We start from the raw sequence: 25,462 nt of genomic DNA, 5'->3' as shown, positions 1-25,462 counted from the left end.
TTTACATTGAATCTTTTGCATTTAGCAAAATGAAAAAAGGAGCTCAGGTTTCTGTGGGGAGAGGTGGAGAGAAAAGCTGAGGGATGGGCATTGGAAACAGTAAAGTTCGATTAATTGTAGTTTGATGAAGAACAAGAACCAGAGGGTAAAGAAAGAAGAGACGCAAATGGGGCTTTGGAAAGAGTCACTTTTGGCTGGATTAATTAGGCCTGAACTCACCTTAAATCTTGTTGGCAACAGAGGTCTGGCAGAAATTGAGTCAATTTAGAGCTGAATTTGTAGTTTCAATCTCCTCTTTCACTTACTCCTTATTCGGATCTTTTCTCTCCAAAGAAAAATAGTTAAGGTGTGGTCCGTGTGGAGCAGAGATCTCCCTGTCTTTCCATTTTTATGTTTGCTGTGGAAAGTTGACCTACTTTTCACCAGGTTAGGAGTAGCTGTAGAAGAGCTGCTTATTAGCAGTGGGCCTGGTATAATTGCTTTTCAAAAATCTTTCTAAGAAAATCATTAAAGGAGTTGTTTTTCACAAATTGTAGCAGTTCCTAGGAATTGGAGTTTGTAGGCATGTCAGATCTTCAGAAAAGGTGTTGGGAAAGAGCCAAGGGATGTTTATTACTGATTCATGGTGAGAGGTTTTTGATTTTCCGTCAGTCTTCAGAAAAGCCAGGGATATACAGGATCTTACCTGTTGCCATGCTGCCTGAGTAAGCAGTTTTCTCTTGCTGTGCCAAGCCTGTTCCCGGCAGAGTGCAGACCAAGTTCTTCTTAATCGCAGATCCTCAAGTGTAGACTGCACATGTAACCTGCAGTCCCTGTGCTCCTCGGGCAGATGGGAAGGAAGAGAGAACAGGAAAACAGATTCCTCTCAGCATTTGTCTCAAGTGTCTGTGCCTTAATTTTTATTGTTTGTAATTTGCTTTGAGATTTTTGACCAGTTAGAGACCTACTGGGAAATTACACTTAAGTGAAACCTCATGGCTTGAGTAGGGTTTGACATAAAGGCTGTAGTCTTCTCCCATTAGCTCTCTAACTGGTGCTTGAAAGGAGTTCTTTTAAGACCTGTAAATCCTTGGACTTTTAATAAGAGTATAGATTATAGATAGATTATAAAAGGAGTTTATAGCTCTCATTCCCTCCTTATCTGTGTTTTTATTTTTATTAGGATCAATATGCCAATGCATTTTTGCATGATGACAACATGAATTTTCGAGTAAACTTACATAGAATGGTAGGTATGGCTTTTACTTCTTGTTTTTTCTTAGAGGAATTTTTTTATGTTGGCAGAATTGGAGATGATGACATTGATCCTACTAGAACAGATGTGGGTGGAAATTTACGCTAAAGGGCCCTTGCTTAACTGCTGTTCAGAAGACACATCCCTGTTGTTGGAATTTTTTGTGTGTGTCTTGGAGGTGTTACCTACTCAATAGAGGGTAGAAAGATCCACAGTCTCATACCCATGGCAGTAATATTATTATAGAATGTATCAGGGTACTTCTCTGGTGGTCCAGTGGTTAAGATTCTGCACTTCCACTGCAGGAGGCATGGGTTTGATTCCTGGTTGGGGAACCAAGATCCCACATGCCACCCAGCATGGCCAAAAACAAACAAACAAAAAATAAGCAAACAAACAAAAAAACCCCAAAAAGGTATATCTTGACATTGAATGTATCAGTAATGTAGATTTCAACAAGGAGATGGGCCTAAGCCTTTTGTTTTCAGAATATGCTGTGATCTTTGATTGGGTGATGCTAGATTCTGCTTATTATTAGATTTATTCATCTGAGGGGTGGGGGAAATAGAGTATGAAGGATCAAGGAGTTTCCTAAAACTTGGAGGTATGTTCAGAAATATCACCTTGAGGTTTATATTTAAAACTTCCTTTAAAAAAACTTTTCCTTTTTTTTTTGAACTGCTGCTGTTGCTGCCTCTACACAGCCACATTCTCCCTTTTTCTTACTTATTATTTTATCAAAGAAAAATACTAGTGTATCTCTTTTGTTGTCAGTAATGTCACTTGTATAGATAAAATCAAAGCAAAAACAATAGCTTTCCCCTTGTAGTATGCTTCAGTGCCCTGTGGGGCTGTGGTCTTGCTGTGAACTGTGTTTTTGTCCCAGGCCTGCATCGATAACTGAGAAGCACTTATATGTCATCCCTGCCTCACCCAACACCTATCACTTGAAAGAGAAAGAAAAGGTAGCTTCTCTGTAGTAGTGGTTTTATTTTATTATTGTTGTTTCTTCTTTTGACCAGGCCATACATTTTATGGGATCCTAGTTCCTTGACCAGGGATTGAACCTGGGCCCCCAGCATTGTAAGCGCAAAATCCTAATCACTGGATCACCAGGGAATTCCCATAGTGATGTTATTTGTGTGAAAAAAAAAAATGATGGTGAACCACTGGATGTTAGTTCAGATGTCTTATAATCTCATTTCTTATTTGTGTGAAGCCTATGAGACACAGGAAGAAGGCAGCAGACAAGAACCTTCCCTGCCGTCCATTAGTATGTGCAGTACTGGGTGAGTATCATCAAAATGGGTATGTTTCTGAGCCAATGATAGATTTTCATGTTTAAGATAAGGGATAGGTCCTGTTTGATGTGCTTCCTCCTCAGAGAAGAAGTTACTAGTTGTATTTCTTCCCTGGCCTAAGAAACCATGTTTCTTGTTAAGTTTGGTAAAGCAATCCCAATGAATTTAATGTTCAATTAAAGAGTGCCCTTGTTCAAAGAAAAAGTTCTTTCTAGGGAGACAGATATCTAAGTTTGATACATAAATTTGTAAACTTTCTTACACTTGATAAAACTCTCAAATTCTTCCCTCCATTTCTTGGCCCAAATTGATGTGTCAGTGGGCCAGGAGGCGAAAGTTCAAGGTTTAGACATACAAAACTTCCTCTGAGTAACTTAAGCTGAGAGGAGGCTGACAGAGCTGACAGATAGGGGGCTGTATTGCAAGTAATTTTGTCTGCCCAGAATTCTGCATTTTCCTCAGGGGAATGATCTGAACTCTTAATCCCATTTCGCTATAATATTCAGCCCTGCTTCCTAAATCTACTTGATTTTATTTTATTTTTATTTTTTTTGGTTTTATTTATTTATTTATTTTCTTTTTTTTATTATTATTATTTTTTTTTTTCCAGTGGGTTTTGTCATACATTGATATGAATCAGCCATGGATTTACATGTATTCCCAATCCCGATCCCCCCAATCTACTTGATTTTAAAAACAACAATTAAGACTATATAGTAAGCCTTTATTGACCTAAACCTCCCCAGACCATTCTGGTCAATATCTGCCAAGCTGAGTGTGATAGGAAGACAAGAAAGACTGACATAGCTTTAGAGTTTGAGTCTCTGGTTACACAGCTGTGATCCATAATTTTTTCTCTGCTTGCCTCATCACTTGGTTCTCAGAATATGATTTCCCTCTGGCATTTTGCATTAGTGCCATGGTATGAAATATCTGTACAGTGAAATTTCCCTTGTATCTGAGTTTATTGGCAGGTCAACATATCCTTCTGAAGTGGAAGAGTGAACTAATTTTCTTGTTACCTTACAGGTGGCAGGTGGTGAAAGTGGTGCAAAAAGTGCCTTATATAAAATAAATTTAAATGCATATTGATAAAGATGTGGTTAGTTGATGGCATTCAGCATGGTTGTAAGGTGTACTGATAAAGTTTTTCTCCCAACTCCAAAGGCAAGCAGTGAATTTCATTCTGACTGATCTGATTTTTCTTCTTCCCATTCAGACCTGATGGTGGAGTTTATTGTAACACACATGATGAAGGAGTTTCCTATGGATCTCTATGTGTAAGTACCATGGTTCATTTAATGTGTGCAAATCTATTTTATAGAATTGAGTGTAAGAAGTTTAATAGTCACAAAATTTTTATGTATACTTCACTTCAGGAAAAGCACATGTATATGCAGAGAAGTGTCAGGGAATGGTTTATGGCCTGGGTTTATACATTTTTCCAGAAAGAGGGGAAAGCACAAACCACATATCTTCATTATCACTTTTAGGCACACTGCATGAAGAATAGGGCTGATATGTTGAAGCAGAGATCATGGGTGACTCTGGTATCCAAAGATATGGAATACCAGCAACCCACTTAGTCATCCCTAGACCTTGGCATCAAAGGAGTCAGCAGTATTTAGAAGGTAGGGAAAGGCCAGAGAGAGAGAGGTCTTTTGGTTCATTCTTAGCCTACGTTGTACTAGCAACCTAGTCAGAACTCCACTAGCTAGTTAGATTGTGTATATATAGTGGCCTGGCTGGGAGTCTTCTGCCTCCCGAGGGGATCTGATTGTCTGTCACAATTCTTTACAGCCAGTATAACTAGAAATAACTGAAAGTCTTCATATTTTAATAAAGTTTAAGCCTTTAGGCTTTCTCGCTTCTTTGCTATTTCAGCATTCTTCTTTTTATTAATGTCTAGGAACAACTGTGCCATATTAGTGTGATCTCAAGTATATATATTATCTTTATTCCTTAAAATGCATCTGGATTCAGTCTGACAACAGAATTAGTACCTCCACTTTTTCCCAAGTAAGAGAAAAGTTTGGTGCACAGCAAGCTTAGTGTACCTCATTCCAATGCTGAGCCTGGGATCTGGGGAGATATGAAGGATTTTACTATGAATGGAAGATCTCTAGTTTTTAGACTATTTGTAGGCTACGTATTCTTAATTCATAGGTATGAAATAAGATACAAATTTTACTTTTAGATAAGTAGTTTCTGGTTTGCATTTTTCTGTATCTTTTGGTTGTTTAAAATTAGTTTGACCCTTTATTTCATGCACTGCAGGCAGATTCCTTAACAACTGAGTTTTCAGGGAAGCCCCTTATTGCAATTTAAAGACCATGAAAAGCTCTTTTTTTAAACACTTATCAAAAAAAAAAAACCAAACAGTTATCAGATGAATTTTCTGCTTATTTTAGATGGGATTGCTGAACGTCAGTACCTCAGGGATTATATTTGTTTTGCTACAGGCTTTATTTTTAGCTTATTTATCTTATGTTCTAGTTCTAGGATAGAGTATTTTTTTTTTTTTTTTTTGTAATATATTATTATAGTCTTAGTTTACTCATTTTCCAAGGAAGGAAGCTGAGGGTTCGTAATCCACTCTAATCCAACTGAAGGTTGGATTATTCTGTTAGTAAGCACCAGTGTCTGGACTTGAACCCAAGTTTTCTTACAGTAAATCCTAAGTTGTTCCCACCCTTTGTCAGGTGTATTATCTATCGCTGTGTAACAAACTACTCCAAAACATAGGGTTTAAAGCAGGCATTTATTACTTCACAGTTTCTGTGGCTCAGCAATCCAGTAGCAGCTTTCAGCATAGGGTTTGATATGTGCCTCAGTCAACATGTTAGCTTTCCTGCGGCTCTAATGGGGCTGGAGAATTGCTTCAAAGCTCACTTACGTGGTTGTTGGTAAATCTCAGTTTCTAGCCATGTGGGTTGTTTGACATGACAGCTGACTTTCTCCAAAGCAAGTAATACAAGAGAGAAAGAAAAGGAGAATGAGAGCCCAAGATGGAAACCATGGGGCCTTTTATAACCTAATCTCAGACGACATACCATTTCTATTGGTCTCACAGACCAAGCCTAATGCAGTGTTGGAAGGGACTCCATAAGGATGTGAATCCCTGGAGGTGGGGACCACTGGGGGCCATCTTGTGGGCTGGCTACCACAGTTGCATATGTATGTTGCATCACCAAGATTCAAGCTCAAGTCTGTCTTAGGAAAGAGGCTGTACTCTTTCTTAATTACCACTATGATAAATGACAAAGAAAAGATTTGTACAGGGTGACTAATGCTCACTGGGGCATCAGAGAAGGCTGCACTTGACCTGAGTCATGAAGAAATAGTAGGCAGTTTTGTATGCAGAGGAGTGAGGAGCAACATCCCAAGCAGGGGACCAGCATGTTCAAAAGCTTGGGGACTTGATAGTGTGGCCTACTTTGGAGAATAGAAAGAAATTCAAAAGGATTAGCGTATAGGGTGCATGGAGAAAGGCCAAGAGGGTAGAAAAAGTATTACCTGAAATAAATGGATGATGGGTAACAGTTGAAGGTGGGGATGACATGATTAGACTGTGCTCAGCACTTAGAGTTATAGATACCTGTCTGTCTACCAAACCCTCACATCCCAGCCAGTGAACCTGATCTTCTCTCTTCCCCCTGGTTCCTGCCTTTTTTTTTTGCTTTGCTTTGCTCTCTCAGTTCCTTTTCCACCTGCTTCCTAATTGAATATCCTGAGGTTAGGGAAGATGGAGAAGATAATGAGGCATCAGGCTGACAGAGGCTGGGCAGAAGGTCTCACCCTCAGGCTGAATTCACTTTCTCCATTACTACCCCTGGGCATATTTCCATATCTGCCTCCTCAACTTCCAGCCCTCTTTCCAGTTTCTGGCATTTGGAGCGTCAGGTCCTTTTTAGGTGAACTTATCTGCTCCCAGCTGGGCATCAGGCCAAGTTGCTGCTCTCACTTCTCATTATATACTGCTTTTCAGCAGCATACAGCAAAATAAGAAATTGAAAGTAAAATGAATTTCTACCATTTCAGATAAGTTTGTAATCCTCCTGGTGAAATATGAAGCAGTACAGAATATGGAAAGACTTAATACTCAAGCCAGAATCTGGGTCAGAAACAGTTTGATATCTGTGTGTGAATGCTGTAGGTAAAGTAATAATGGAGAAAGGTGCTTATACAAAAAAAAAAAAAAAAAAGAAAGTTTTGCCTGGAACATTAGGAGGTAGGAAAACCCAACCAATTAATTTCCTCTTCTGGCTGCTACTCTTTGATTCTTGCTGCCAACCCCTACTGCTGGCACAGGATTGGGAGTTAGGGGAAATGGTCTCTGAGGAGAGAAAACTCTCCTTTAAATTACTCTTACGTGGAAAACTTGGACTCTTTCTAAATCAGGAATTCTCAGACCTGTGGGTAGAGACTTCAGTAGACCCCACAAGAAGAGTTTCAAGTTAAAGTGGAACTGTCTTGTGTTGAAATAGGAAACTGCTACATGCATAAAAGAAATGCCCTAAACTGTCAGTTTGGAGTCATTCAGCCAGCATATCTTTGAGATCATAATAGTTTTTAAAATTTTCATTCTGTTTGGTAAGTAATATAAGTTACTGAGACCACAAGGCAAATACTGTCCCTTGTTGGGTGGCTGCAGGAAAAGGAACGGAGCCTTGGAGTGGATATAAAAAGCCTTTGAGCCAGAGGGGGCTGGCACCAGAGTGTGGTAACACAGGTCATGTCTCATTGCTGCTCCATAGTGGCTCAGTGCTGGGATGATGTTGTCAACAGAGACACGGTGCAGCTGTCCAGATCTAGGACGTATGAGAAGTGCTGGTGTCCAGGAATGTTCTGTGTGTGGGTGGTCATGCATGGGCAGTGGCCAGCTACCCTTGCTGGCTGCAGCACCAGTTTCAGCCCCAGGGAGGGACCTAATGACTGTCAGTTTAATGGCAAATTGATAGAATAGTTTGTATTTTCCTAAGTTAAATCATGGCTCAAACGAGGGCATCCTGTAGCTACTGATAGCTGCATCACATGGAAGATCACACCACAATTTCTAAAAATCAGCCAATGGTTTGGAAAGTATTAGGAATATTTACACTACAATTTATATCACTTTGTAAGTGGTTTTGATACAGTTTATTTAGAGAATAAGTGTTAATCACTCAGTCATGTCTGACTCTTTGCAACCCCATTGGGCTCCTCTGTTCCATGAAATTCTCCAGGCAAGAATACTGGAGTGGGTTGCCATTCATTTCCTTCTCCTGGGGATCTTCCCAACCCAGGGATTGAACCTGGGTCTCCTGCATTGCAAGCAGATTCTTTTCCGTCTGAGCCACCATCCTATATTCTCTATATTCTGTTTAGAGAATAAAAGGGAATTATTTAAAAGTTTTGTTGTGTGTATTTATATATTTATATTTCTGTCTGTCTGGCTTGTAAAATATTTTTAATATATACTGAAGTCTTTTAAGAGAGATCTCTGTCACATAGTCCTCTTATAAAATTCTATCTGAAAGTCTCCTGTAAGACCACTTAGAACTGTGAGGAATGGAAAGAACAGAGAGATGTGAATAATGAGGCATGTAGAATAGGCTAGTGAGGTAGCAGGTTAATTCCATTATTGGAATTATTTTGAAAACTTGCAGGACTTTTAACTTACAAATTTATTTCTCTTCATTTGTGTCTTTGATGTGTTGTCAGGTACTTTAATGTCCTGTGTCTCACTCCACAGAGGGAAGTTTGTCGTGTTTTTGTTGCTGCTGTTGGTAGTGGTGGGGTTCCCCCCCCCCGCCTTTTTCTTTGCCCTCTGCTAAGAGGCCCAGAAAATTAGCTGTCACCATTTTTGCTTGATTTCATGAGCTGTAGGATTGATATCCTACATATTGATATGATGTCTGCTGAAGTTAGTAGGATCTCAAGATACTCTGTCTCATATTAAAACCCCAGAACCTGAGAGAGTCTTACTGTCACCTCTAGAAGTATTGTCATTCAGCTGAATTTCAACTGCGGCATATTAGGTGTGGAGAAGCCACTTTTGCTGCACCCTTTTGCCTTGCTTATTTCTGTTTTCTTTGCTTCATTCTTTGGTGTCAGAAGAGTTTCGGGAGAAAAAACTTTATTTGCCTGAAACTAGCAGACTATCTAGATCTAATTTCCAGGAACTTGACAGTTTAGTTTTGGTAAGACTTAAGTGCTAGATCTTCATTTGGTTTGCAGTCAGTATTTATGGAATGAATGAAGATAGGTCTGATGGTTTCCTGTGAATCTTTTGATTTGTGTGATGAGCTTGGAGCTTCAAAGCAATATAGACCAAGACTTGGGCTTCTTTCCTCCCACCCCCAATCTACTTTTTCTACTTTCTGTCTCTGTATCTGCCTATTTTGGACATTTTATGGAAATGAAATTATATATTATGTGATCTTTTATGTCTGACCTTTTACTAAGCATATTTCCAGGATTTTATCCATGTTACTGTGTTCCTTTTTTATGGCCAAGTAATATTCCATTGTTTGGGTGTACAACATCATTCATTTATCCATTAATTAGTTGATAGACATTTGGGTTGTTCATACCTTTAGCTGTCAGCATTAAAATCTGTATTAATTTGGTTTGCAAAAACAGAATCTTGTTGGGGAGTTCCCTGCCAGTCAGTAGGTTAAGATTCCACACTTCCACTATAGGGGGCACGGGCTCTAGCCCTGGTTGGGGAACTAAGAGCCCTCAGCCACACAGTGGGCCCCCAACCCCCAAAAAAAGAACCCAGAATCTTGTTTTAATGTACCTTTTTAAGGTGAAATTGAACATTATAGGAAAATATTAACTTTCCATATTTTTCCTCTTTTTGGGGATGGAGGGATTTGTTGTCCATTTCCTTTGCCCATCTTTCTTATTAGGTGTGTTGTTATTTTTTCTTATCAATTTATATAAACTCACATGTATTAAGCATAGTAACCATTTCATGTCATTTGTTGCAAATGTAATTTCCCAGATTTGGCTTTTAATTTTAATCATTACAATTTTTTTAAATGAGATTTTTATTTTTTCAAATTTATTTTAAAGGCTTTTTTAAAAAAAATTATTTATTTTGGCTGCAGTTGGGTCTTAGTTGCGGTACGTGGGATCTTCGTTGCATCATGCAAAACATTTCTGCAGAACATTTTATTGCGTTCCTCTCTAGTTGTGGTGTGTGGGCTCAGTAATTGTGGCCTGTGGGCTTAGTTGTGCCACAGCATGTGGGATCTTAGTTCCCCAACCAGGGATTGAACCTATGTCCCCTGCATTGGCAGGTGGATTCTTAACCACTGGACCACCAGGGAAGTCCCAAGATTTTTATTTTTAGGAAGTAAATTTTATCAATATTTTTATACATTCACTCATAGATTTTTTAGCTTTCAAAATTCTTCCCCAGTCAGAGATGAAAAGACATTTTTTTGGTTAGGTTTACAATGTTTAAAAAATGTCTTTCATTTTTCAGTTTACTTGGAAATATTCTCAAAAGCATTTTTGTTGTTGGGATGTGAATAATGTTTAATAGTCCAGTGATCTAGAATAGCACTGTCAGTATAATTTTTGTGATAAAAATGTTCTGTTTTTCTGTGTTGTTCAATATGGTAGCCACTAGGCACACATGACTTCTGAGTACTTGGTTAGTGCAACCGAAGAACTGAATTGTTAATTTAACCTTTAATGTAAATCAAAATTTAAATATTATTTAAAATTTTATTTACATTAAAAACATATTTAAATAGATCTAAAGTCTTAAGTTCTTTAATTTTACATCTTTGCATCCCATGTTTGCAGTTTCGAATGTAGTCTCATTTTGGTTCATGGTGCATTCTTCCTCTGAGGAAAGATACTCAAGGGAATGGTAAAAGTAGTGCCTAATTGAATACTGACTTAGAATGTGGTTATAAGTCCCTTTTTCTAGAGATATGGGAGTTAGCACAAGTTACATTGTGTGTGTTTGGGGTTGGGCTTTTTATCCACCAGAAAGTTGCAGAAGTTCCTTTCTTTCCCATGTATACAGATTCATATCCAGTGTTTTTTGTGATCTTAGCAAAAGTTGCCTTGTTAAAGAAAGGGTATCTGTGGTGAGTTGCACCGTAACTTTAGACTTATTCCAGTTTTTCTCTTTTTCTGTTCCAGGCGCTGCATTCAGGTAGTACATAAACTACTTTGCTATCAGAAGAAGTGTAGAGTACGCCTGCATTATACCTGGCGGGAACTCTGGTCAGGTAACTTTCTCTTTTGAATTCATCATCTTTTCCTATATGTTTTATGAGCCTCTGTGCCTGGGCATAGATGAATTTAAAACAAACAATCAAACAAACTTTTTAGTTTGTTTAGGATGCTTGTATTTTCAACTCTTCTTTTTGTCATTTCAGCCTTGTTATAATCCAAACCTGGGCATGTCACCTATATATCTATTTTATACTTTCTCTCTGTTCCTTCTCCCTGTATGTTTTTGTCAGCTGGCAGAAATAATTAAATATTTCTTGAGTTCCATTGATTCTTCCATTGAGAAGTCAGTACAAACTTGGATTCTCTCTTGGTTCTATTTGGTAACAGCATATGGACTATAGGGAGGCTTCTGTGTGTTTCCTGGGGATGAGTAATCTCAGGAGGAATGTCTTAGGGAGAAGGGGTTGGGAGGAGGTGGAGAGATGGGGGGAAACCCTGTTCTTCGTGTTACATCTGGCATTATTACTGTTTATAGACAGTGTCAGTTTTACCACTCCCCCTGTGCCAGAGATAAAAACAGCAAATTACAGTGTTTACTTTTGTCTTTGTATACATTTGGTAGCCCAGTAAAGTTACTGCCACCCCTGTTGGGGAAAAAAGTGTCTCTTCTCTAAGGGTACAATTAATACTGGCTTGACACCCCTTTCTTTTGTGCATCTAAATTGGAGGTTTCAGAAAAGCAGAGGAGACATGTTTCCTGAGGCATTTGCTTGCTGATAGGTCCTGTGGCTTTTGTGACCTGATAGTAAAATAAAATCTTCTCCAGATGATTATAGTGGTAAATTGTTGCCCCACCCTTAGGAGAGCTTCTGTGTATTCTGAGCAGAGAAGTGTGTGTGAATATGGGAGGCTTTGTGAGAAATGAGAAGCAGGCCAGTAACCCCGCCCCCTCCCATGGAATTCATCTCACTTGTTGTGACACATGGTTTCCTACCAACCCAATTTGGCTTTCTAAATTTAGTCCTTCATAATGGGAAGTAGAGATCTTTAATTAATGGATTAGCAACTTCTTTGCAGTTACTGCCTATGGTGTTGAAGGGGGAGTAGGATAATAACACTGATGGCAACAGTGGCATTTTGATATTTTAGGAGAAGAGTGTGATTATGTGAGAGTTCAAAATTGAAAGAATGTTAGAAAAGCTAAAGAGAGATCAAGAGATTGAAATGACTAAAGTTTGAATTTCTTAGGTTGGAATAATTCTTTCTAATATAAAGGACTATTTGGTTGTCTGTGCATTAGTTGTATAATTAATTAGTTGTATGGTTAATTTAAAAATTTAGAATTAAAGAGAAAACACAAAAATGATACAAATCTGTGGACATTAGTGTAACAAGTACAAATGGCTTATGCCTATAACTGGGATGAAGTTACACATTGTAGTACTAAAGAGTTGATGGTAGTAGTTATTTTTGCCTGCTTTTGATTCTCTTCTGTTTTTGTTTTCTCTTTTATTCTATCACCTTTACTTTCTCTCCTAGCTATCCTTTCTCTTGCCCCTAGGAGCTCTCTGGCTTTTCTCCTATCCTTGTCATCAGTTGTCCTCTTCGTCATTTCTCCTCTTCTGTTGTCTTTTTCATTGCCTTCTCCTGTTCACTCTCGTCTGTCTTCCTCAGTCCTAGGGTTCCATTTATTCTCTTACTCCCTTGCATTCTGCCCTTTGTGCTGTTGTTGTCATATGTTTAACTTGTATATATTTTATAAACCCCAAAATACATTTCCATCATTTTTATTTAAAGAGGCAATTATCTTTTAAAGAGATTTAAAAAGTATCTTTTATATTTATCTTTTCTGGATCTTAGCTTTCCCTGTTCCGGTGAGAAGCTGTGAAGCAAGAGACCATTCTTTATCCTGTATTGACTTTATTTCTTTGGGTACTTTATATCATGTTTAACTCTGTATATAATTATTTGCTATCTCAGGACTGATTGGCATGCTAAGGCCCTTGATAGGTTGAGAGGAGGTGTATATGAGTGTCATTCATGAGGCTTGGATGGCTGCTTGTTCCAGGCATAGGCGTTTGTACTAGAGTTCTCTGCCAGGTGAGGTTAGCTCCTTTTCTATGTAGACTGGGTGAGCCCTCCTGTAACCTGACTCCCTATGTTCATACATGGAGTATATACAGTGAGATGCAGAGCAGCAGGTGTTAAGGAAAGCTGCAAAATACTAGACTACATCTGATGCATCAGAGCCCATAATAATGTATAATATTGTAATCAGTGAATATAAATGTGTCTATGGTGGATCCACCCACTCCTTGGCTGGTAATACCCCTCATATATCGGTTTGCCCATGTTTTCATTCTTTCTTTGCCTTCTAGATGTATAGATTTGAGGGAGATATGTGAAACTCATCATGGCAAATATGCTTAAGTACAGATGCTTGCCCATACATGTACTGCAAACTTTAGTTGAATTTTACTTACAAATAAAACTGGTAAGGCATGTGTTGTTAGGTCAGACACATGAGAGACCTCAGGTGCCCAGGAAGCATGGATGGCAAATGCCTTTTATTATTTGGAATGAGAGTGTTTAGTCTCACTGCACTTTGAGTGGTTATTTTTATTCTTATACTGTTTGACTGCCTCTTTCTTATTGGGGAAGTAGCCAGGGATCCCCCTCCAAATTCCTATATGGAGTTTTCAGGTTTGGTTTTATGATAAGGAGGAGCCAGCTACATTCAGTTCAGTTCAGTCGCTCAGTCATGTCTGACTCTTTGTGACCCCATGAATGGCAGGACGCCAGGCCTCCCTGTCCATCACCAACTCCCGGAGTTCACCCAAACCCATGTCCACTGAGTCGGTGATGCCATTCAGCCATCTCATCCTCTGTCATCCCCTTCTCCTTCTGTCCTCAATCTTTCCCAGCATCAGGGTCTTTTCAACTGAGTCAGCTCTTCACATCAGGTGGCCAAAGTATTGGAGTTTCAGCTTCAGCATCAGTCCTTCCAATGAACACCCAGGACTGACCTCCTTTAGGATGGACTGGTTGGATCTCCTTGCAGTCCAAGGGACTCTCAAGAGTCTTCTACAACACCATAGTTCAAAAGCATCAATTCTTCTGTGCTCAACTTTCTTTATAGTCCAGCTCTCACATCAATACATGACTACTGGAAGAGCCATAGCCTTGACTAGATGAACCTTTGTTGGCAAAGTAATGTCTCTGCTTTTTAATATGCTATCTAGGTTGGTCTTAGCTTTCCTTCCAAGGAGTAAGCGTCTTTTAATTTCATGGCTGCAGTCACCATCTGCAGTGATTTTGGAGCCCCCCTCAAAAAAGTCTGACACTGTTTCCACTGTTTCCCCATCTATTTCCCATGAAGTGATGGGACCGGATGCTGTGATCTTAGTTTTCTGAATGTTGAGCTTTAAGCCAACTTTTTCACTCTCCTCTTTCACTTTCATCAAGAGGCTTTTTAGTTCCTCTTCACTTTCTGCCATAAGGATGTTATCATCTGCATATCTGAGGTTATTGATGTTTCTCCTGGCAATCTTGATTCCAGCTTGTGCTTCCTCCAGCCCAGCGTTTCTCATGATGTACTCTGCATATAAGTTAAATAAGCAGGGTAACAATATACAGCCTTGACGTACTCCTTTTCCTGTTGGAACCAGTCTGTTGTTCCATGTCCAGTTCTAACTGTTGCTTCCTGACCTGCATACAGGTTTCTCAAGGGGCAGGTCAGGTGGTCTGGTATTCCCATCTCCTTCAGAATTTTCCACAGTTTATTGTGATCCACACAGTCAAAGGCTTAGGCATAGTCAATAAAGCAGAAATAGATGTTTTTCTGGAACTCTCTTCCTTTTTCATGGTCCAGCGGATGTTGGCAATTTGATCTCTGGTTCCTCTACCTTTTCTAAAACCAGCTTGAACATCTGGGAGTTCACGGTTCACGTATTGCTGAAGCCTGACTTGGAGAATTTTGAGTACTACTTTACTAGTGTGAGATGAGTGCAATTGTGTGGAAGTTTGAGCATTCTTTGGCATTGCCTTTCTTTGGGATTGGAATGAAAACTGATCTTTTCCAGTCCTGTGGCCACTGTTGAGTTTTCCAATTTGCTGATATATTGAGTGCAGCACTTTCACAGCGTCATCTTTTAGGATTTGAAATAGCTCAACTGGAATTCCATCACCTCCACTAGCTTTGTTCGTAGTGATGCTTCCTAAGGCCCACTTGACTTCACATTCCAGGATGTCTGGCTCTAGGTGAGTGATCACACCATCGTGATGATCTGGGTTGTGAAGATGTTTTTTGTAGAGTTCTGTGTATTCTTGCCACCTCTTCTTAATATCTTCTGCTTCTGTTAGGTCCATACCATTTCTGTCCTTTATTGAGCCCATCTTTGCCTGAAATGTTCCCTTGGTATCTCTAATTTTCTTGAAGAGATCTAATCTTTCTCATTCTGTTGTTTTCCTCTATTTCTTTGCATTGATCACTGAGGAAGGCTTTCTTATCTCTCCTTGCTATTCTTTGGAACTCTGCATTCAGATGCTTATATCTTTCCTTTTCTTCTTTGCTTTTCGCTTCTCTTCTTTTCACAGCTATTTGTAAGGCTTCCTCAGAGAGCCATTTTGCCTTTTTGCATTTATTTTTCTTGGGAATGGTCTTGCTCCCTGTCTCCTGTACAATGTCGTGAACCTCCATCCATAGTTCATCCGGCAGCTATGTTAGTTGGGGCTTTAATCCTGCCTAATATGTTGGTTTTACAGATGTAATCCCTGACCTACTCCCTGCTGCCATGGTCTATTTATATGATGCCTGTCACCATGGTATCTGAGTAGATGCAGAAATATATTTAGGCTAACCTCAACTTGAATATAGAAAGGAAAACATCTTATCTTTCTCATTACCCTATTTTCAGCAGTCACTGTTTTCCACCAAGTTATGGGAAGTTCAAAAGCTCTTCTCTGACCTCTAGGCTACCCAAACTTCCTATCTTGAGTAAAAGATTAGGTCTTAAAATGCTCGTCTGATAAAGATAGAAAACCAAGTTTTAGGGTGAGATCCTAGTGAAGTAATTCTTTGCTTTTGAGAATATAGTGAAAGATATCTTTGCATCCAGAAAAATGTCCATTTGCACATATATATTTTGCATATAATTTCAGAGAGTTCATGGACCTTCTTCTGAAGCCCATCCATGATCCAGTGTTAAGCATCCCAGTCTTTCTGTGACTGATTCATGTTGATATATGGCAGAAACCAGCACAACATTGTAAAAGAAATTATCCTCCAATTAAAAATAAATTAAAAAAATAATTAAATACAAACAAAAAAGTCTCAAGTTGGAATCCAAAGGGTGCGGGGGGAAGAATCGCTATCTTAATTTTAGCAATTAGCCTCCCAATTCTGTCTTCACAGAACTTCTTTATGTTTGGTTAGATAGTTTTTCTTTATTTACTGATTGTATTGCATTCCTCCTGGGAACTTTAGTTTTATATCTGAACTTGAGACTAAAGACCGATGTTGGTCACTATGTTTGGTTCTTGTTATTCTCACAGAACTTTGGGCTTCTGTTTTAGCATATCACATTGTTATGCTGTGTTTGCACATGTCTGTACAATGATTTGCTTAAATTATCTGTTTCTCCTCTTAAAAAAAATTCCTGGAGGGCAGGGCCTGAGTTTTAATCATTGATTTATTCCCAGCACACTACTTGGCTTGTAACAGGGGCTCAGAAAACATTTGAGTGAATAAATAAATGGATGAATGGGTATGTAAAATTTCCATTGGTGATGAGTCAGCATTCTCTTAAGGCGGTACAATGTTGTGTTTGGACTTCAAAAAAAAATTAGTATTAGAATATTTGTTTTCATGTGTCTTTTGAGCTGACTTCATCACCTTTTTATTTGAATTGTTGGTATGAAAGGGAGTGGTGGATGATTTCTCTTTCCTTTGTCACTTTCTTCCTTACCTACAGACACATGGATTACTTTTAACCAAGTGAAAATGGAAACTTAGTTTCTAAGCCATTAACCAAGGAATGAGCAGAATGTTTAAAGAGAAGCATACAGTTGTTGGAGAGGGAAATACTTGAACAGAGAACTTCATGGAGTCAGCTTATTTTACTTCCACTGCAGGCAGATGGAGCATTGGGGAGCCAGCCTGTGTTTAAATAGTGTAGCTTTCCACAGTCTGAAAACAGGTTGATTTAAATAAAGACAGGTTTATGTTGGCATTTTATATTTGGCATATATCTGTGGATCACAGTCCTTCTTACCCTTTCACTCTGCTGCACATCTGGGTGATAAGTCATTATTTTTATCACCATTTGTTGGGAAATGTATAGAAGGATAAGTGACTTGCTAAGGATCATGGAAACCAGACATTAAATAGTCATGATCAGAACTTAGAGTTCCTGACTCCTATGCTCAGAAGCAGATCACTAGGCAACATTTGCCTCCCTGCAGGAAGAGAGGCCCCCAAAGCCCCCAAAACAATCTGTTCGGCTTCACTGTGCTAAATAGCATCCAAAGCATTCACAGCTTTGTGAAAAAGAGAGAAATTGTACTTGGCCTGACCTTTCAGATACCTACTGGGAAAAATAGAAAACTCAAGAGTGTCACAGCTTTCTGGATCCAGCTGGCACACTCATCACTGACAGAAGTCTGTGACTTCATGGTTAGGTACACCTTGAGACTGGGAATTGAGAGCTTTCATTGCGTGCTTGTTATACTGTAGGTGTTATACAGGACTGGAAATTTTCAGGAGAAAGACTGACCTGAGCCATAGATATAGTTGGTAGTTCTTGTATGGGTATAGCTTTGACAGTTTGCCAGCCCCTCCTGACTTGGGGAAACTATCCTTTGAGTTGTTAATTGTCTGCTTCTTTTAGTTTGGTTACTTTTTTAAACTTTTTATTTTGATATAATTATAGACTCACAGGAAGTTGCAAAAATAGTAGAGAGTTCTTGTACCCTTCACCCAGATTCCTCCAATGGTGACATCTTACATAAGTACGATATTGCTGCTTTAAGTTTTGAAGAGAGTATGCAGGTGGGGAAGAACATAGCAGTAAACAGCTAGAGTATATAGCAAGAGAAATTTTGGCAGCTGCTATTGCTATTTTGTTCTTAAAATTGCTTTTTAAATTGTTCTTCTTTTTTTCCCCAAATTTTCTCTGATTTAGGGGAATCTGTTACAAGATGTATTCTAGGCTTGATGTGCCTAATTAAGACTGCTCTAGCTTCCATGTGCAAAAATATGGAGGCTTCTTTCTTCTGTGGGTAATCAATTCTTCTTAAAGTTAGAATGTTCTAATGTGGGAGCATTCGAAGGTATTTCTCTCCTTTCATAATTTCATTATGGAAGATCCTATGTAGCAGTGTACGAAGCCCCAGGGCAGAAAAAGAATGCTAGGAAACCTTTTTTCCCTTCAAATCACCACATTTGGCTAAATCTAAAATTTATACTATTTTGAATGTTTCTCTTAGAATCTTGGCAGAAGCAAAAGATAAGAATTTCTAACAAGTTTAGCCTGTTAGAAGGAGAAAAAGAGTTCCACCTAAAAGAGTGAGAAATATCTGTTCTTTTCTCTGCACAAAAAGGCACTTCCCATCCAGAGAAATGTCAACTCTCGTGGGCCCATTAGCATCTTGTCAACTAAAAAAGGCAGAGGAGAGAGTAGTTGTGCTTTTGTTGTGCTGCCTGTACTGGTTGTGTAGGAAAGTGTCATTTCATTTCATAAGGTATCATCCTTCCCTGGATCTCAAGTGCGCAGGACAAGTCTCTTAGTGGTTTTACCCTTGTTTGAGCAGAAAGTAAAGTTCTTGGTTCTACATCAGATGGCTCCACTGAGACATGGTCTCATTAACTGAGATTTCTTCAAGGGAGATTTTGACTCTCTTTCATTTGGGCAGTGCTGGAAAAAATCAGGAGATGTCTAGGGCCCTAGAAGAAGATGGTGGCCTATAAGCATGCTTAGTTAGAAGCAGCTGCACAGAATGTGTATGGGATCTTGCATTCCTCCATACGGAAGCAGTGGGAACTTTCACATAAAAACTTGTTTTCATGGTAAGGAGGGTGGGTGGTAACTGTGAGGACTGCAGTGTCTCCAAGTAAATGGGGAATTGGAGATAGATGTGAATTTTATTTTCTTTTTTAGCAGATACACTTCAGTTGCAAGGAAAATGGTAAGACAGAAGCTAACTTCCATTTAAAGAAAGGGTTTGTTCTTTTCTCCAGTTCATCTAGGACATAGAGCCTTTAGACAGCGCAGGTTGTTGACGTACTGACTTTTTATTGTGCTAAAATACACATAATATAAAATTTACCATCTTAGTAAAAAAAAAAAAAATTTACCATCTTAACCATTTTTAAGTGTATGTTCAGTGGTACTAAATGCATTTACACTGTAATGTAGGCATCACTACCATCGTTCCCTATAACTCTTCATCTTCTAAAACTGAACCTCTTCCCCTTTCCCCTCAGCCCCTGGCAACCACCAGTCTGTCTTCTCTTTTTATGATTTTGACTACTCTAAGTACTCCATGTAAGTGGGATGATTCACTATTTGTCTTTTTGTTACTTGATTTATTTTACTTTACAATATTCTGAAGGTTCAAGAAATCAGATCCCCCCTTCCTGCAGAGTTATCTATTTTTTGTTATTATTCTTGTTTATTTTTATTTATATATTTATTCTGGCTGCATTGCATGGCTTGTGGGATCTTAGTTCCCTAACCAAGGTTTGAGCCAGGATCCTTGACAGTGAAAGCCCAGAGTGCTAACCACTGGATCACCAGGGAATTCACTGTTATTTTTGTTTTTGACTGTAGGCTGTGTCTTTGCTGAGGATCAGCCTGAGGTGTAAACTTAATTTTTTCTTAGATCTTTTCTGAGGTTTTTTCTTGGGCATATGCAGTCACTCTCTAATTTTCCTTGAATATGCAGTTGTTTCTGAATGTCCTAGGTTTTTTTTTTTTTTTTGGTTTCTGAATTGTCTTCTTGATTAATGTTTTTATTGTCTTAGTATTTACCTTTTCTCTTTAAATTGAAGCATAGCTAATTTACAATATTGTATTAGATTCCACTATACAAAGTGGAATCAAAAGTAAAGTGACTCAATTATACATGTGTATTTATTTTTTTCCATTACAGTTTATCTCAGTATATTGAATATAGTTTCCTGTGCTATACACTAGGATCTTCTTGTTTATCCATTCTGTATGTAATAGTTTGCACATGCTAACCCCACACTCCCAATCTATCCCTCCCTCTGTCACCCTCCCCTTAGCAACCAGAAGTCTGTTCTCTCGGTCTGTGAGTCTGTTTCTGTTTCTTAGATAATGTTCATTTGTGTTGAATGTCTTTATCGTTCGGGGGGACAGGCTTGCAACAATGAGGGGAAGTGCAACAAAAATGGCTGCCCACCTCTTTGTCTGCATCTCTGTGATCAGAAGCAGCAATTAGTGATCATAGCACAGATCCCCAATATTTGGAAGATATGACCCTTATTGCCATATCTGGGAGCTGACCCACCCCAGCTCCTGGAAGCTGTGTGCAAGCTGCTCTAGAAGCAGGTGCACAGTTGCTTACCACAGGCCTGGGATTGGGGATAGGTAGCTGCTAATGTACTAAGAGTTGAAATTGACCAAAGTGAACCAAATTAACCATCCAGATTTTCCTGTAGAAGTTGCAAACCTTCATCAGAGTCCAGAGTTCTAAAATAGTTACATCAGACAGATTCTGCCAGGGCAATTATTGTCCTGGTGGGGAGAGAGATTCCTGACATTTTATGCTCTGCCATCTTCCCAGAATCTTCCCTCTGGGTATACCGACTTTTGTGCTCTGTTCACCTGGAGAGGCTCATAGCATATAACCAAAGCCGTTTCATTTTCTTGTTGGATTCATTGGTCTCTGTTTCAGTAAGGCACTTGGGTTTAACAGCCAGCCAGATGCCTGTATTCTGAGAACCCACCTCGTGTATTTTTAAATTATTCTGCTGGTCAGTGTTGGTTTCTAAGTCCTTCCTGTGCCACTTTGCTGACTGTCAGTGAGCCTGCTGATTGCTTGCAGTGTCCCTGAGTAATTGGTGATTTTGTCCAGAGATGCTCAAATTGGCTAGAGTTTATAGTGCCTCTGGGGTTTCAGAGGCATTGACTTGTTCAGCTTAGTTCAGTCGCTCAGTCTTGTCCGACTCTTTGTGACCCCATGGACTTAAGCACGCCAGGTTTCCTTGTCCTTCACCAACTCCCGGAGCCTACTCAAACTCACGTCCATCGTGTTGGTGATGCCGTCCAACCATCTCATCCTCTGTCGTCCCCTTCTCCTCATGCCTTCAATCTTTCCCAGCATCAGGGTCTTTTCCAATCAATCAGTTCTTCACATCAGGTGGCCAAAGTATTGGAGTTTCAGCTTCAGCATCAGTCCTTCCAGAGAATATTCAGAACTGATTTCCTTTAGGATGGACTGGTTGGATCTCCTTGCAGTCCAAGGGACTCTCAAGAGTCTTTTCCAACACCACAGTTCAAAAGCATCAATTCTTCAGCCCTCAGCTTTCTTTATAGTCCAACTCTCACATCCGTACATGACTACTGGAAAAACCATACCTTTGACTAGACAGACGTTTGTTGCCAAAGTAATGTCTCTGCTTTTTAATATGCTGTCTAGGTTGGTCATAACTTTCCTTCCAAGGAGCAAGCGTCTTTTAATTTCATGGCTACAGTCACCATCTGCAGTGATTTTGGAGCCCCCCAAAATAAAGTCTGTTACTGTTTCCATTGTTTCCCCATCTTTTTGCCATGAAGTGATGGGATTGGATGCCATGATCTTAGTTTTCTGAATGTTGAGTTTTAAGCCAACTTTTTGACTCTTCTCTTTCACTTTCATCAAGAGGCTCTTTAGTTCTTCTTCATACTAGTGCTATTGGTAGCCTGTCCTTTGAGTTCTTCTACCTCTCTTCTAAGCTAGTGAGGTTCTAAGTATTTCTCTTCTATCAGTCACTGTGAAGTTACCCATTTCCCCTAATGATCAGGTTTTGACTTGGGATCTGTGGCCTCTCATCCTAACTCCATGCCAGGCCACAAAATAGGGCCTGGCTTAGTCTTGTCTTTGCTTTCTATCTCTTTGTCTTCATAGCAGGTAAAAGCTGTTCAAACAAACTGCTCTCTCTGACCTGATTCTTCAGAGACATTTATTTGTGCTCTGCTCTCTGTCTCCTTCCTGTTTTTAATCTTATTTAAATGTCATTCACTTGGTTTTGTAATTAAACCTCCCCTCTGCTTCTCTGAGGCAGGCGCTGAGCTACCACTTAATTGTGTCTTCCTTTGGTTGGCTTGTTCCTCTCTGCACCTGGTTTACCTCAATGTGGGGAGAGGTTTTAGTTCTGGAGAAGTTCCCATATCCATTATTCACTCCATGCTCCTACACGGCAACATGGTTTGCTGCTTGCTACCTTCTTTTCCTCCACTTAAATCCAAAGCAGAATAGAAAAGTCTGGGAAAGTCCTTATTGTGTCGGGTATGTTAATGCTAGGAACAGCTCTGTGAACAAGGTTGCTTATGCAGTGAGATGGCCTTGTGTCAGACAGCAGGATTCTCAGGTGGGTGATATTGAACTCTTCACATTTGAAAAACAGATTGGCTGCTTTTGCCTCTGTGAATTCACTTGGGACCCTGGGAACTGTCAGGGTACTCATTCCTGGCTCAACTTTGCAGAACCTGTGCTCTATCCTTTGTTCTACTTGTGTCTACATACAGAAAAGTCAGAACTTCTGCATCCTGCTGCCATATTTGATGCACAAGACTCTCCAAGGAAAGAAACTTGGAGAGCTAAGTAGGAGACTGACACTTGCCTCTAGTACAGAGTCAAAGAGGCAACATCCAGGCCAGAATACTGGAGTGTGTAGCCTTTCCCTTCTCCAGGGGAATCTTCCCAACCCAGGGATCGAACACAGGTCTCCCACATTGCCCGCGGGTTCTTTACCAGCTAAGCTACAAGGGAAGCCCAGGAATACTGGAGTGGGTAGCCTATCCCTTCTCCAGCTGATCTTCCTGGCCCAGGAGTCAAACCGGGTTCTCCTGCATTGGAGGCAGGTTCTTTACCAACTGAGCTACCAGGACGGTAGAGAGGCAGCAGTTGCAGCTAGTTTGTAGTTCCTGAAAGCGAATCCAGAAACTTAAGTTTTCAAAGTGCTTGGTGGAAAAGACTTTTCAGTGAAGAAACAAGTGTGTATGGAGCACCCTACAACTTAAACTTGTTGAATGTGTAATGGAATACCTCAAATGTTTCACTGAGATAACTTCTCTATTTTTCACTCAGTGCAGGTTAAGAGTATTTGAAGCCAGGGATCTGTATCCTCCTTTAGTAGAAATAGAAAAGATTTAGGAGTCAAACCCAGCATCCCCAAGGATTTCCTAGAATATTGTTTGAATAGTTGACCCTTAAAGAAGTTGAGGTTTTGGGGTGTTTATACCCAGGGCCCCACTCCAACCTTTTCAAAAATTCACTTTAACTTTAACTTTACAGTCTGCACTTCCTACCAAAAGTTTCATATCTGTGGATTTGACCAACCACAGATCATATAGTAACATAGTATACATTTATTTTTAAAAATATAAGTGGACCCACACAGTTCAAACCCACATTGTTCAAGGATCAGCTGTACTCCAGTGTGTTGTTAGCTTCGACTATCAACTTTGATGATTATTCTGAAAACTGCCATAGTATTGTCTTGAAGGCTGTGCATTGCTCATTTTGAATTTGTATTCTTGCTCAAGTGTTCATGACTCTGTTGATTGAGTATATTGGGTGCCTTTTATTTTCCCCATCAAAATACCTTTGTATGTTTGGCCCTGTACTCAGTACTGTGTACCATGATGTAAATTTCAGCCCATCGGTTATGTTGAGGTTACAGAAAGTTGGGATGGAGTCTTTGCAGGGCTCATGCTAATGTCTGTGGAAAGAAAGATATTGGCCTCTTATTTTTCAGTTGGTAAAACATACATAAAATTTTATCATTTTAAGTATAAACTCAGTGGCATTAAGTACATTCACATTGTTGGGCAACCATTTCTTCCTTCCATCTCCAGAATTTTAAAAGTTTTCTTAGACTGAAATTGTATCCATTAAACAGTAAGTCTGTATTCCTCCCTGTCTACACCTCTAGCAACCACCAATCTGCTTCCTCTCTCTATGAATTTGATTTCTCTACATCCTGCATGTAAATTGAGTCATGTGGTATTTGTCCTTCTGTGACTGACTTTTTTCACTTAGCATAGTGTCTTCATATTTCACCTATGTTTTAGCATGTGTCAGAATTTCCTTTTTCAGGCTCAGTAATATTCCATCATATACCACATTTTAAAAAAAACTATTTTTTAATTGGAAGATAATTGGTTTATAATGTTGTGTTGGTTTCTGCCATACATCAACATGAATCAGCCGTAGGTAAACATATATCTCCACCTTCTTGAACTCCTCCCTCCTCCCACCCCATCCTGCCCCTCTAGGTCGTCACAGAGAACCAGGTTGAGCTTCCTGTGTCATACAGCAAATTCCCACTGGCTGTCTGTTTTACATGTGGTAATGTGTATGTTTTAGTGCTACTCTCTCAGTTCATCCCAGCCTCTGCTTACTCTCCTGTGTCCACAATTCTTTCTCTATGTCTGCATCTCTGTTGTTGCCCTACAAATAGGTTCCTTAGTATATTTTTCTAGATTCCATATATGTGTGCTTGGTCACTCAGTCATGTCCGACTCTTTGTGACTCCATGGACTGTAGCCCATCAGGCTTCTCTGTCCATGGGGATTCTCCAGGTTAGAATACTGGAGTGGGTTGTCATGCCCTCCTCCAGGGGATCTTCCCAACCCAGGGATCGAACCCAGGTTTCCTGCATTGCAGGCGAATTCTTTACCATCTGAGCCACCAGGGAAGCCCAAGAATAGTGAAGTGGGTAGCCTATCCCTTCTCCAGGGTAACTTCCCAACCCAGGAATCGAACCAGGGTCTCCTGCATTGCAGGTAGATTCTTTACCAGCTGAGCTACCTGGGGAGCTCTAGATTCCATATACATGCGTTAATATATGATATTTGTTTTCTCTTTCTGACTTACTTCACTCTGTATAACAGGCTCTAGGTTCATCCACCTCACTAGAACTGACTCAAATTCATTCCTTTTATGGTTGAGTAATATTCCATTGTATATATGTACTACAACTTCTTTATCCATTCATCTGTTAATGGACATCTAGGTTGCTTCTATGTCCTCGTTATTGTAAGTGCTGCAGTGAACATTGGGGTACGTGTATCTTCTAGAATTGTGGTTTTCTCAGGTATATGCCTGGTAGTGGGATTGCTGGGTCATATGGCCTATTTTCCACATCCTCTCCAGCATTTATTGTTTGTAGATTTTTTGATGATGGCCAGTCTGAGTGGTTTGAGGTGATACCTTATTGTAGTTTTGATTGCATTTCTCTAATAATAAGCGATGTTGAGCACTTTTTCATGTGTTTATTAGCCATCTGTATGTCTTTTTGGAGAAATGTCTATTTAGGTCTTCTGCCCATTTTTTTGATTGGGTTGTTTGTTTTTCTGGTATTGAGCTGCCTGAGCTACTTATATATTTTGGAGATTAATCCGTTGTCAGCTGCTTCATTTGCAATTATTTTCTCTTATTCTGGGGGTTGTCTTTTCATCTTGTTTATTGTTTCCTTTGCTGTGCAAAAGCTTTTACATTTAATTAGATCCCATTT

The 25,462-nt window shown here is 39.5% G+C and overlaps 1 protein-coding gene across 2 annotated transcripts in view; it reads left to right on the top strand.

Moving 5' to 3' along the window:
- ARMH3 (armadillo like helical domain containing 3) overlaps positions 1-25,462 on the top strand; it is a 168,421-nt gene that overhangs the window by 42,392 nt on the left and 100,567 nt on the right. For both annotated transcript variants that reach the window (XR_009696137.1, XM_061162445.1), the window contains exons 17-20: positions 1,163-1,228; positions 2,454-2,523; positions 3,755-3,815; positions 10,684-10,772. Coding sequence is in view for 1 of the 2 variants with exons in the window: in XM_061162445.1 (XP_061018428.1) it covers positions 1,163-1,228; positions 2,454-2,523; positions 3,755-3,815; positions 10,684-10,772 (286 nt within the window). In the remaining variant the exon portion in view is untranslated. The remainder of the gene's footprint in view (positions 1-1,162; positions 1,229-2,453; positions 2,524-3,754; positions 3,816-10,683; positions 10,773-25,462) is intronic.

Source organism: Dama dama, chromosome 15 (genome assembly GCF_033118175.1).
Source record: "Dama dama isolate Ldn47 chromosome 15, ASM3311817v1, whole genome shotgun sequence".
Taxonomy (NCBI): domain Eukaryota; kingdom Metazoa; phylum Chordata; class Mammalia; order Artiodactyla; family Cervidae; genus Dama; species Dama dama.
This window is presented reverse-complemented; position numbering and strand designations above follow the sequence as displayed.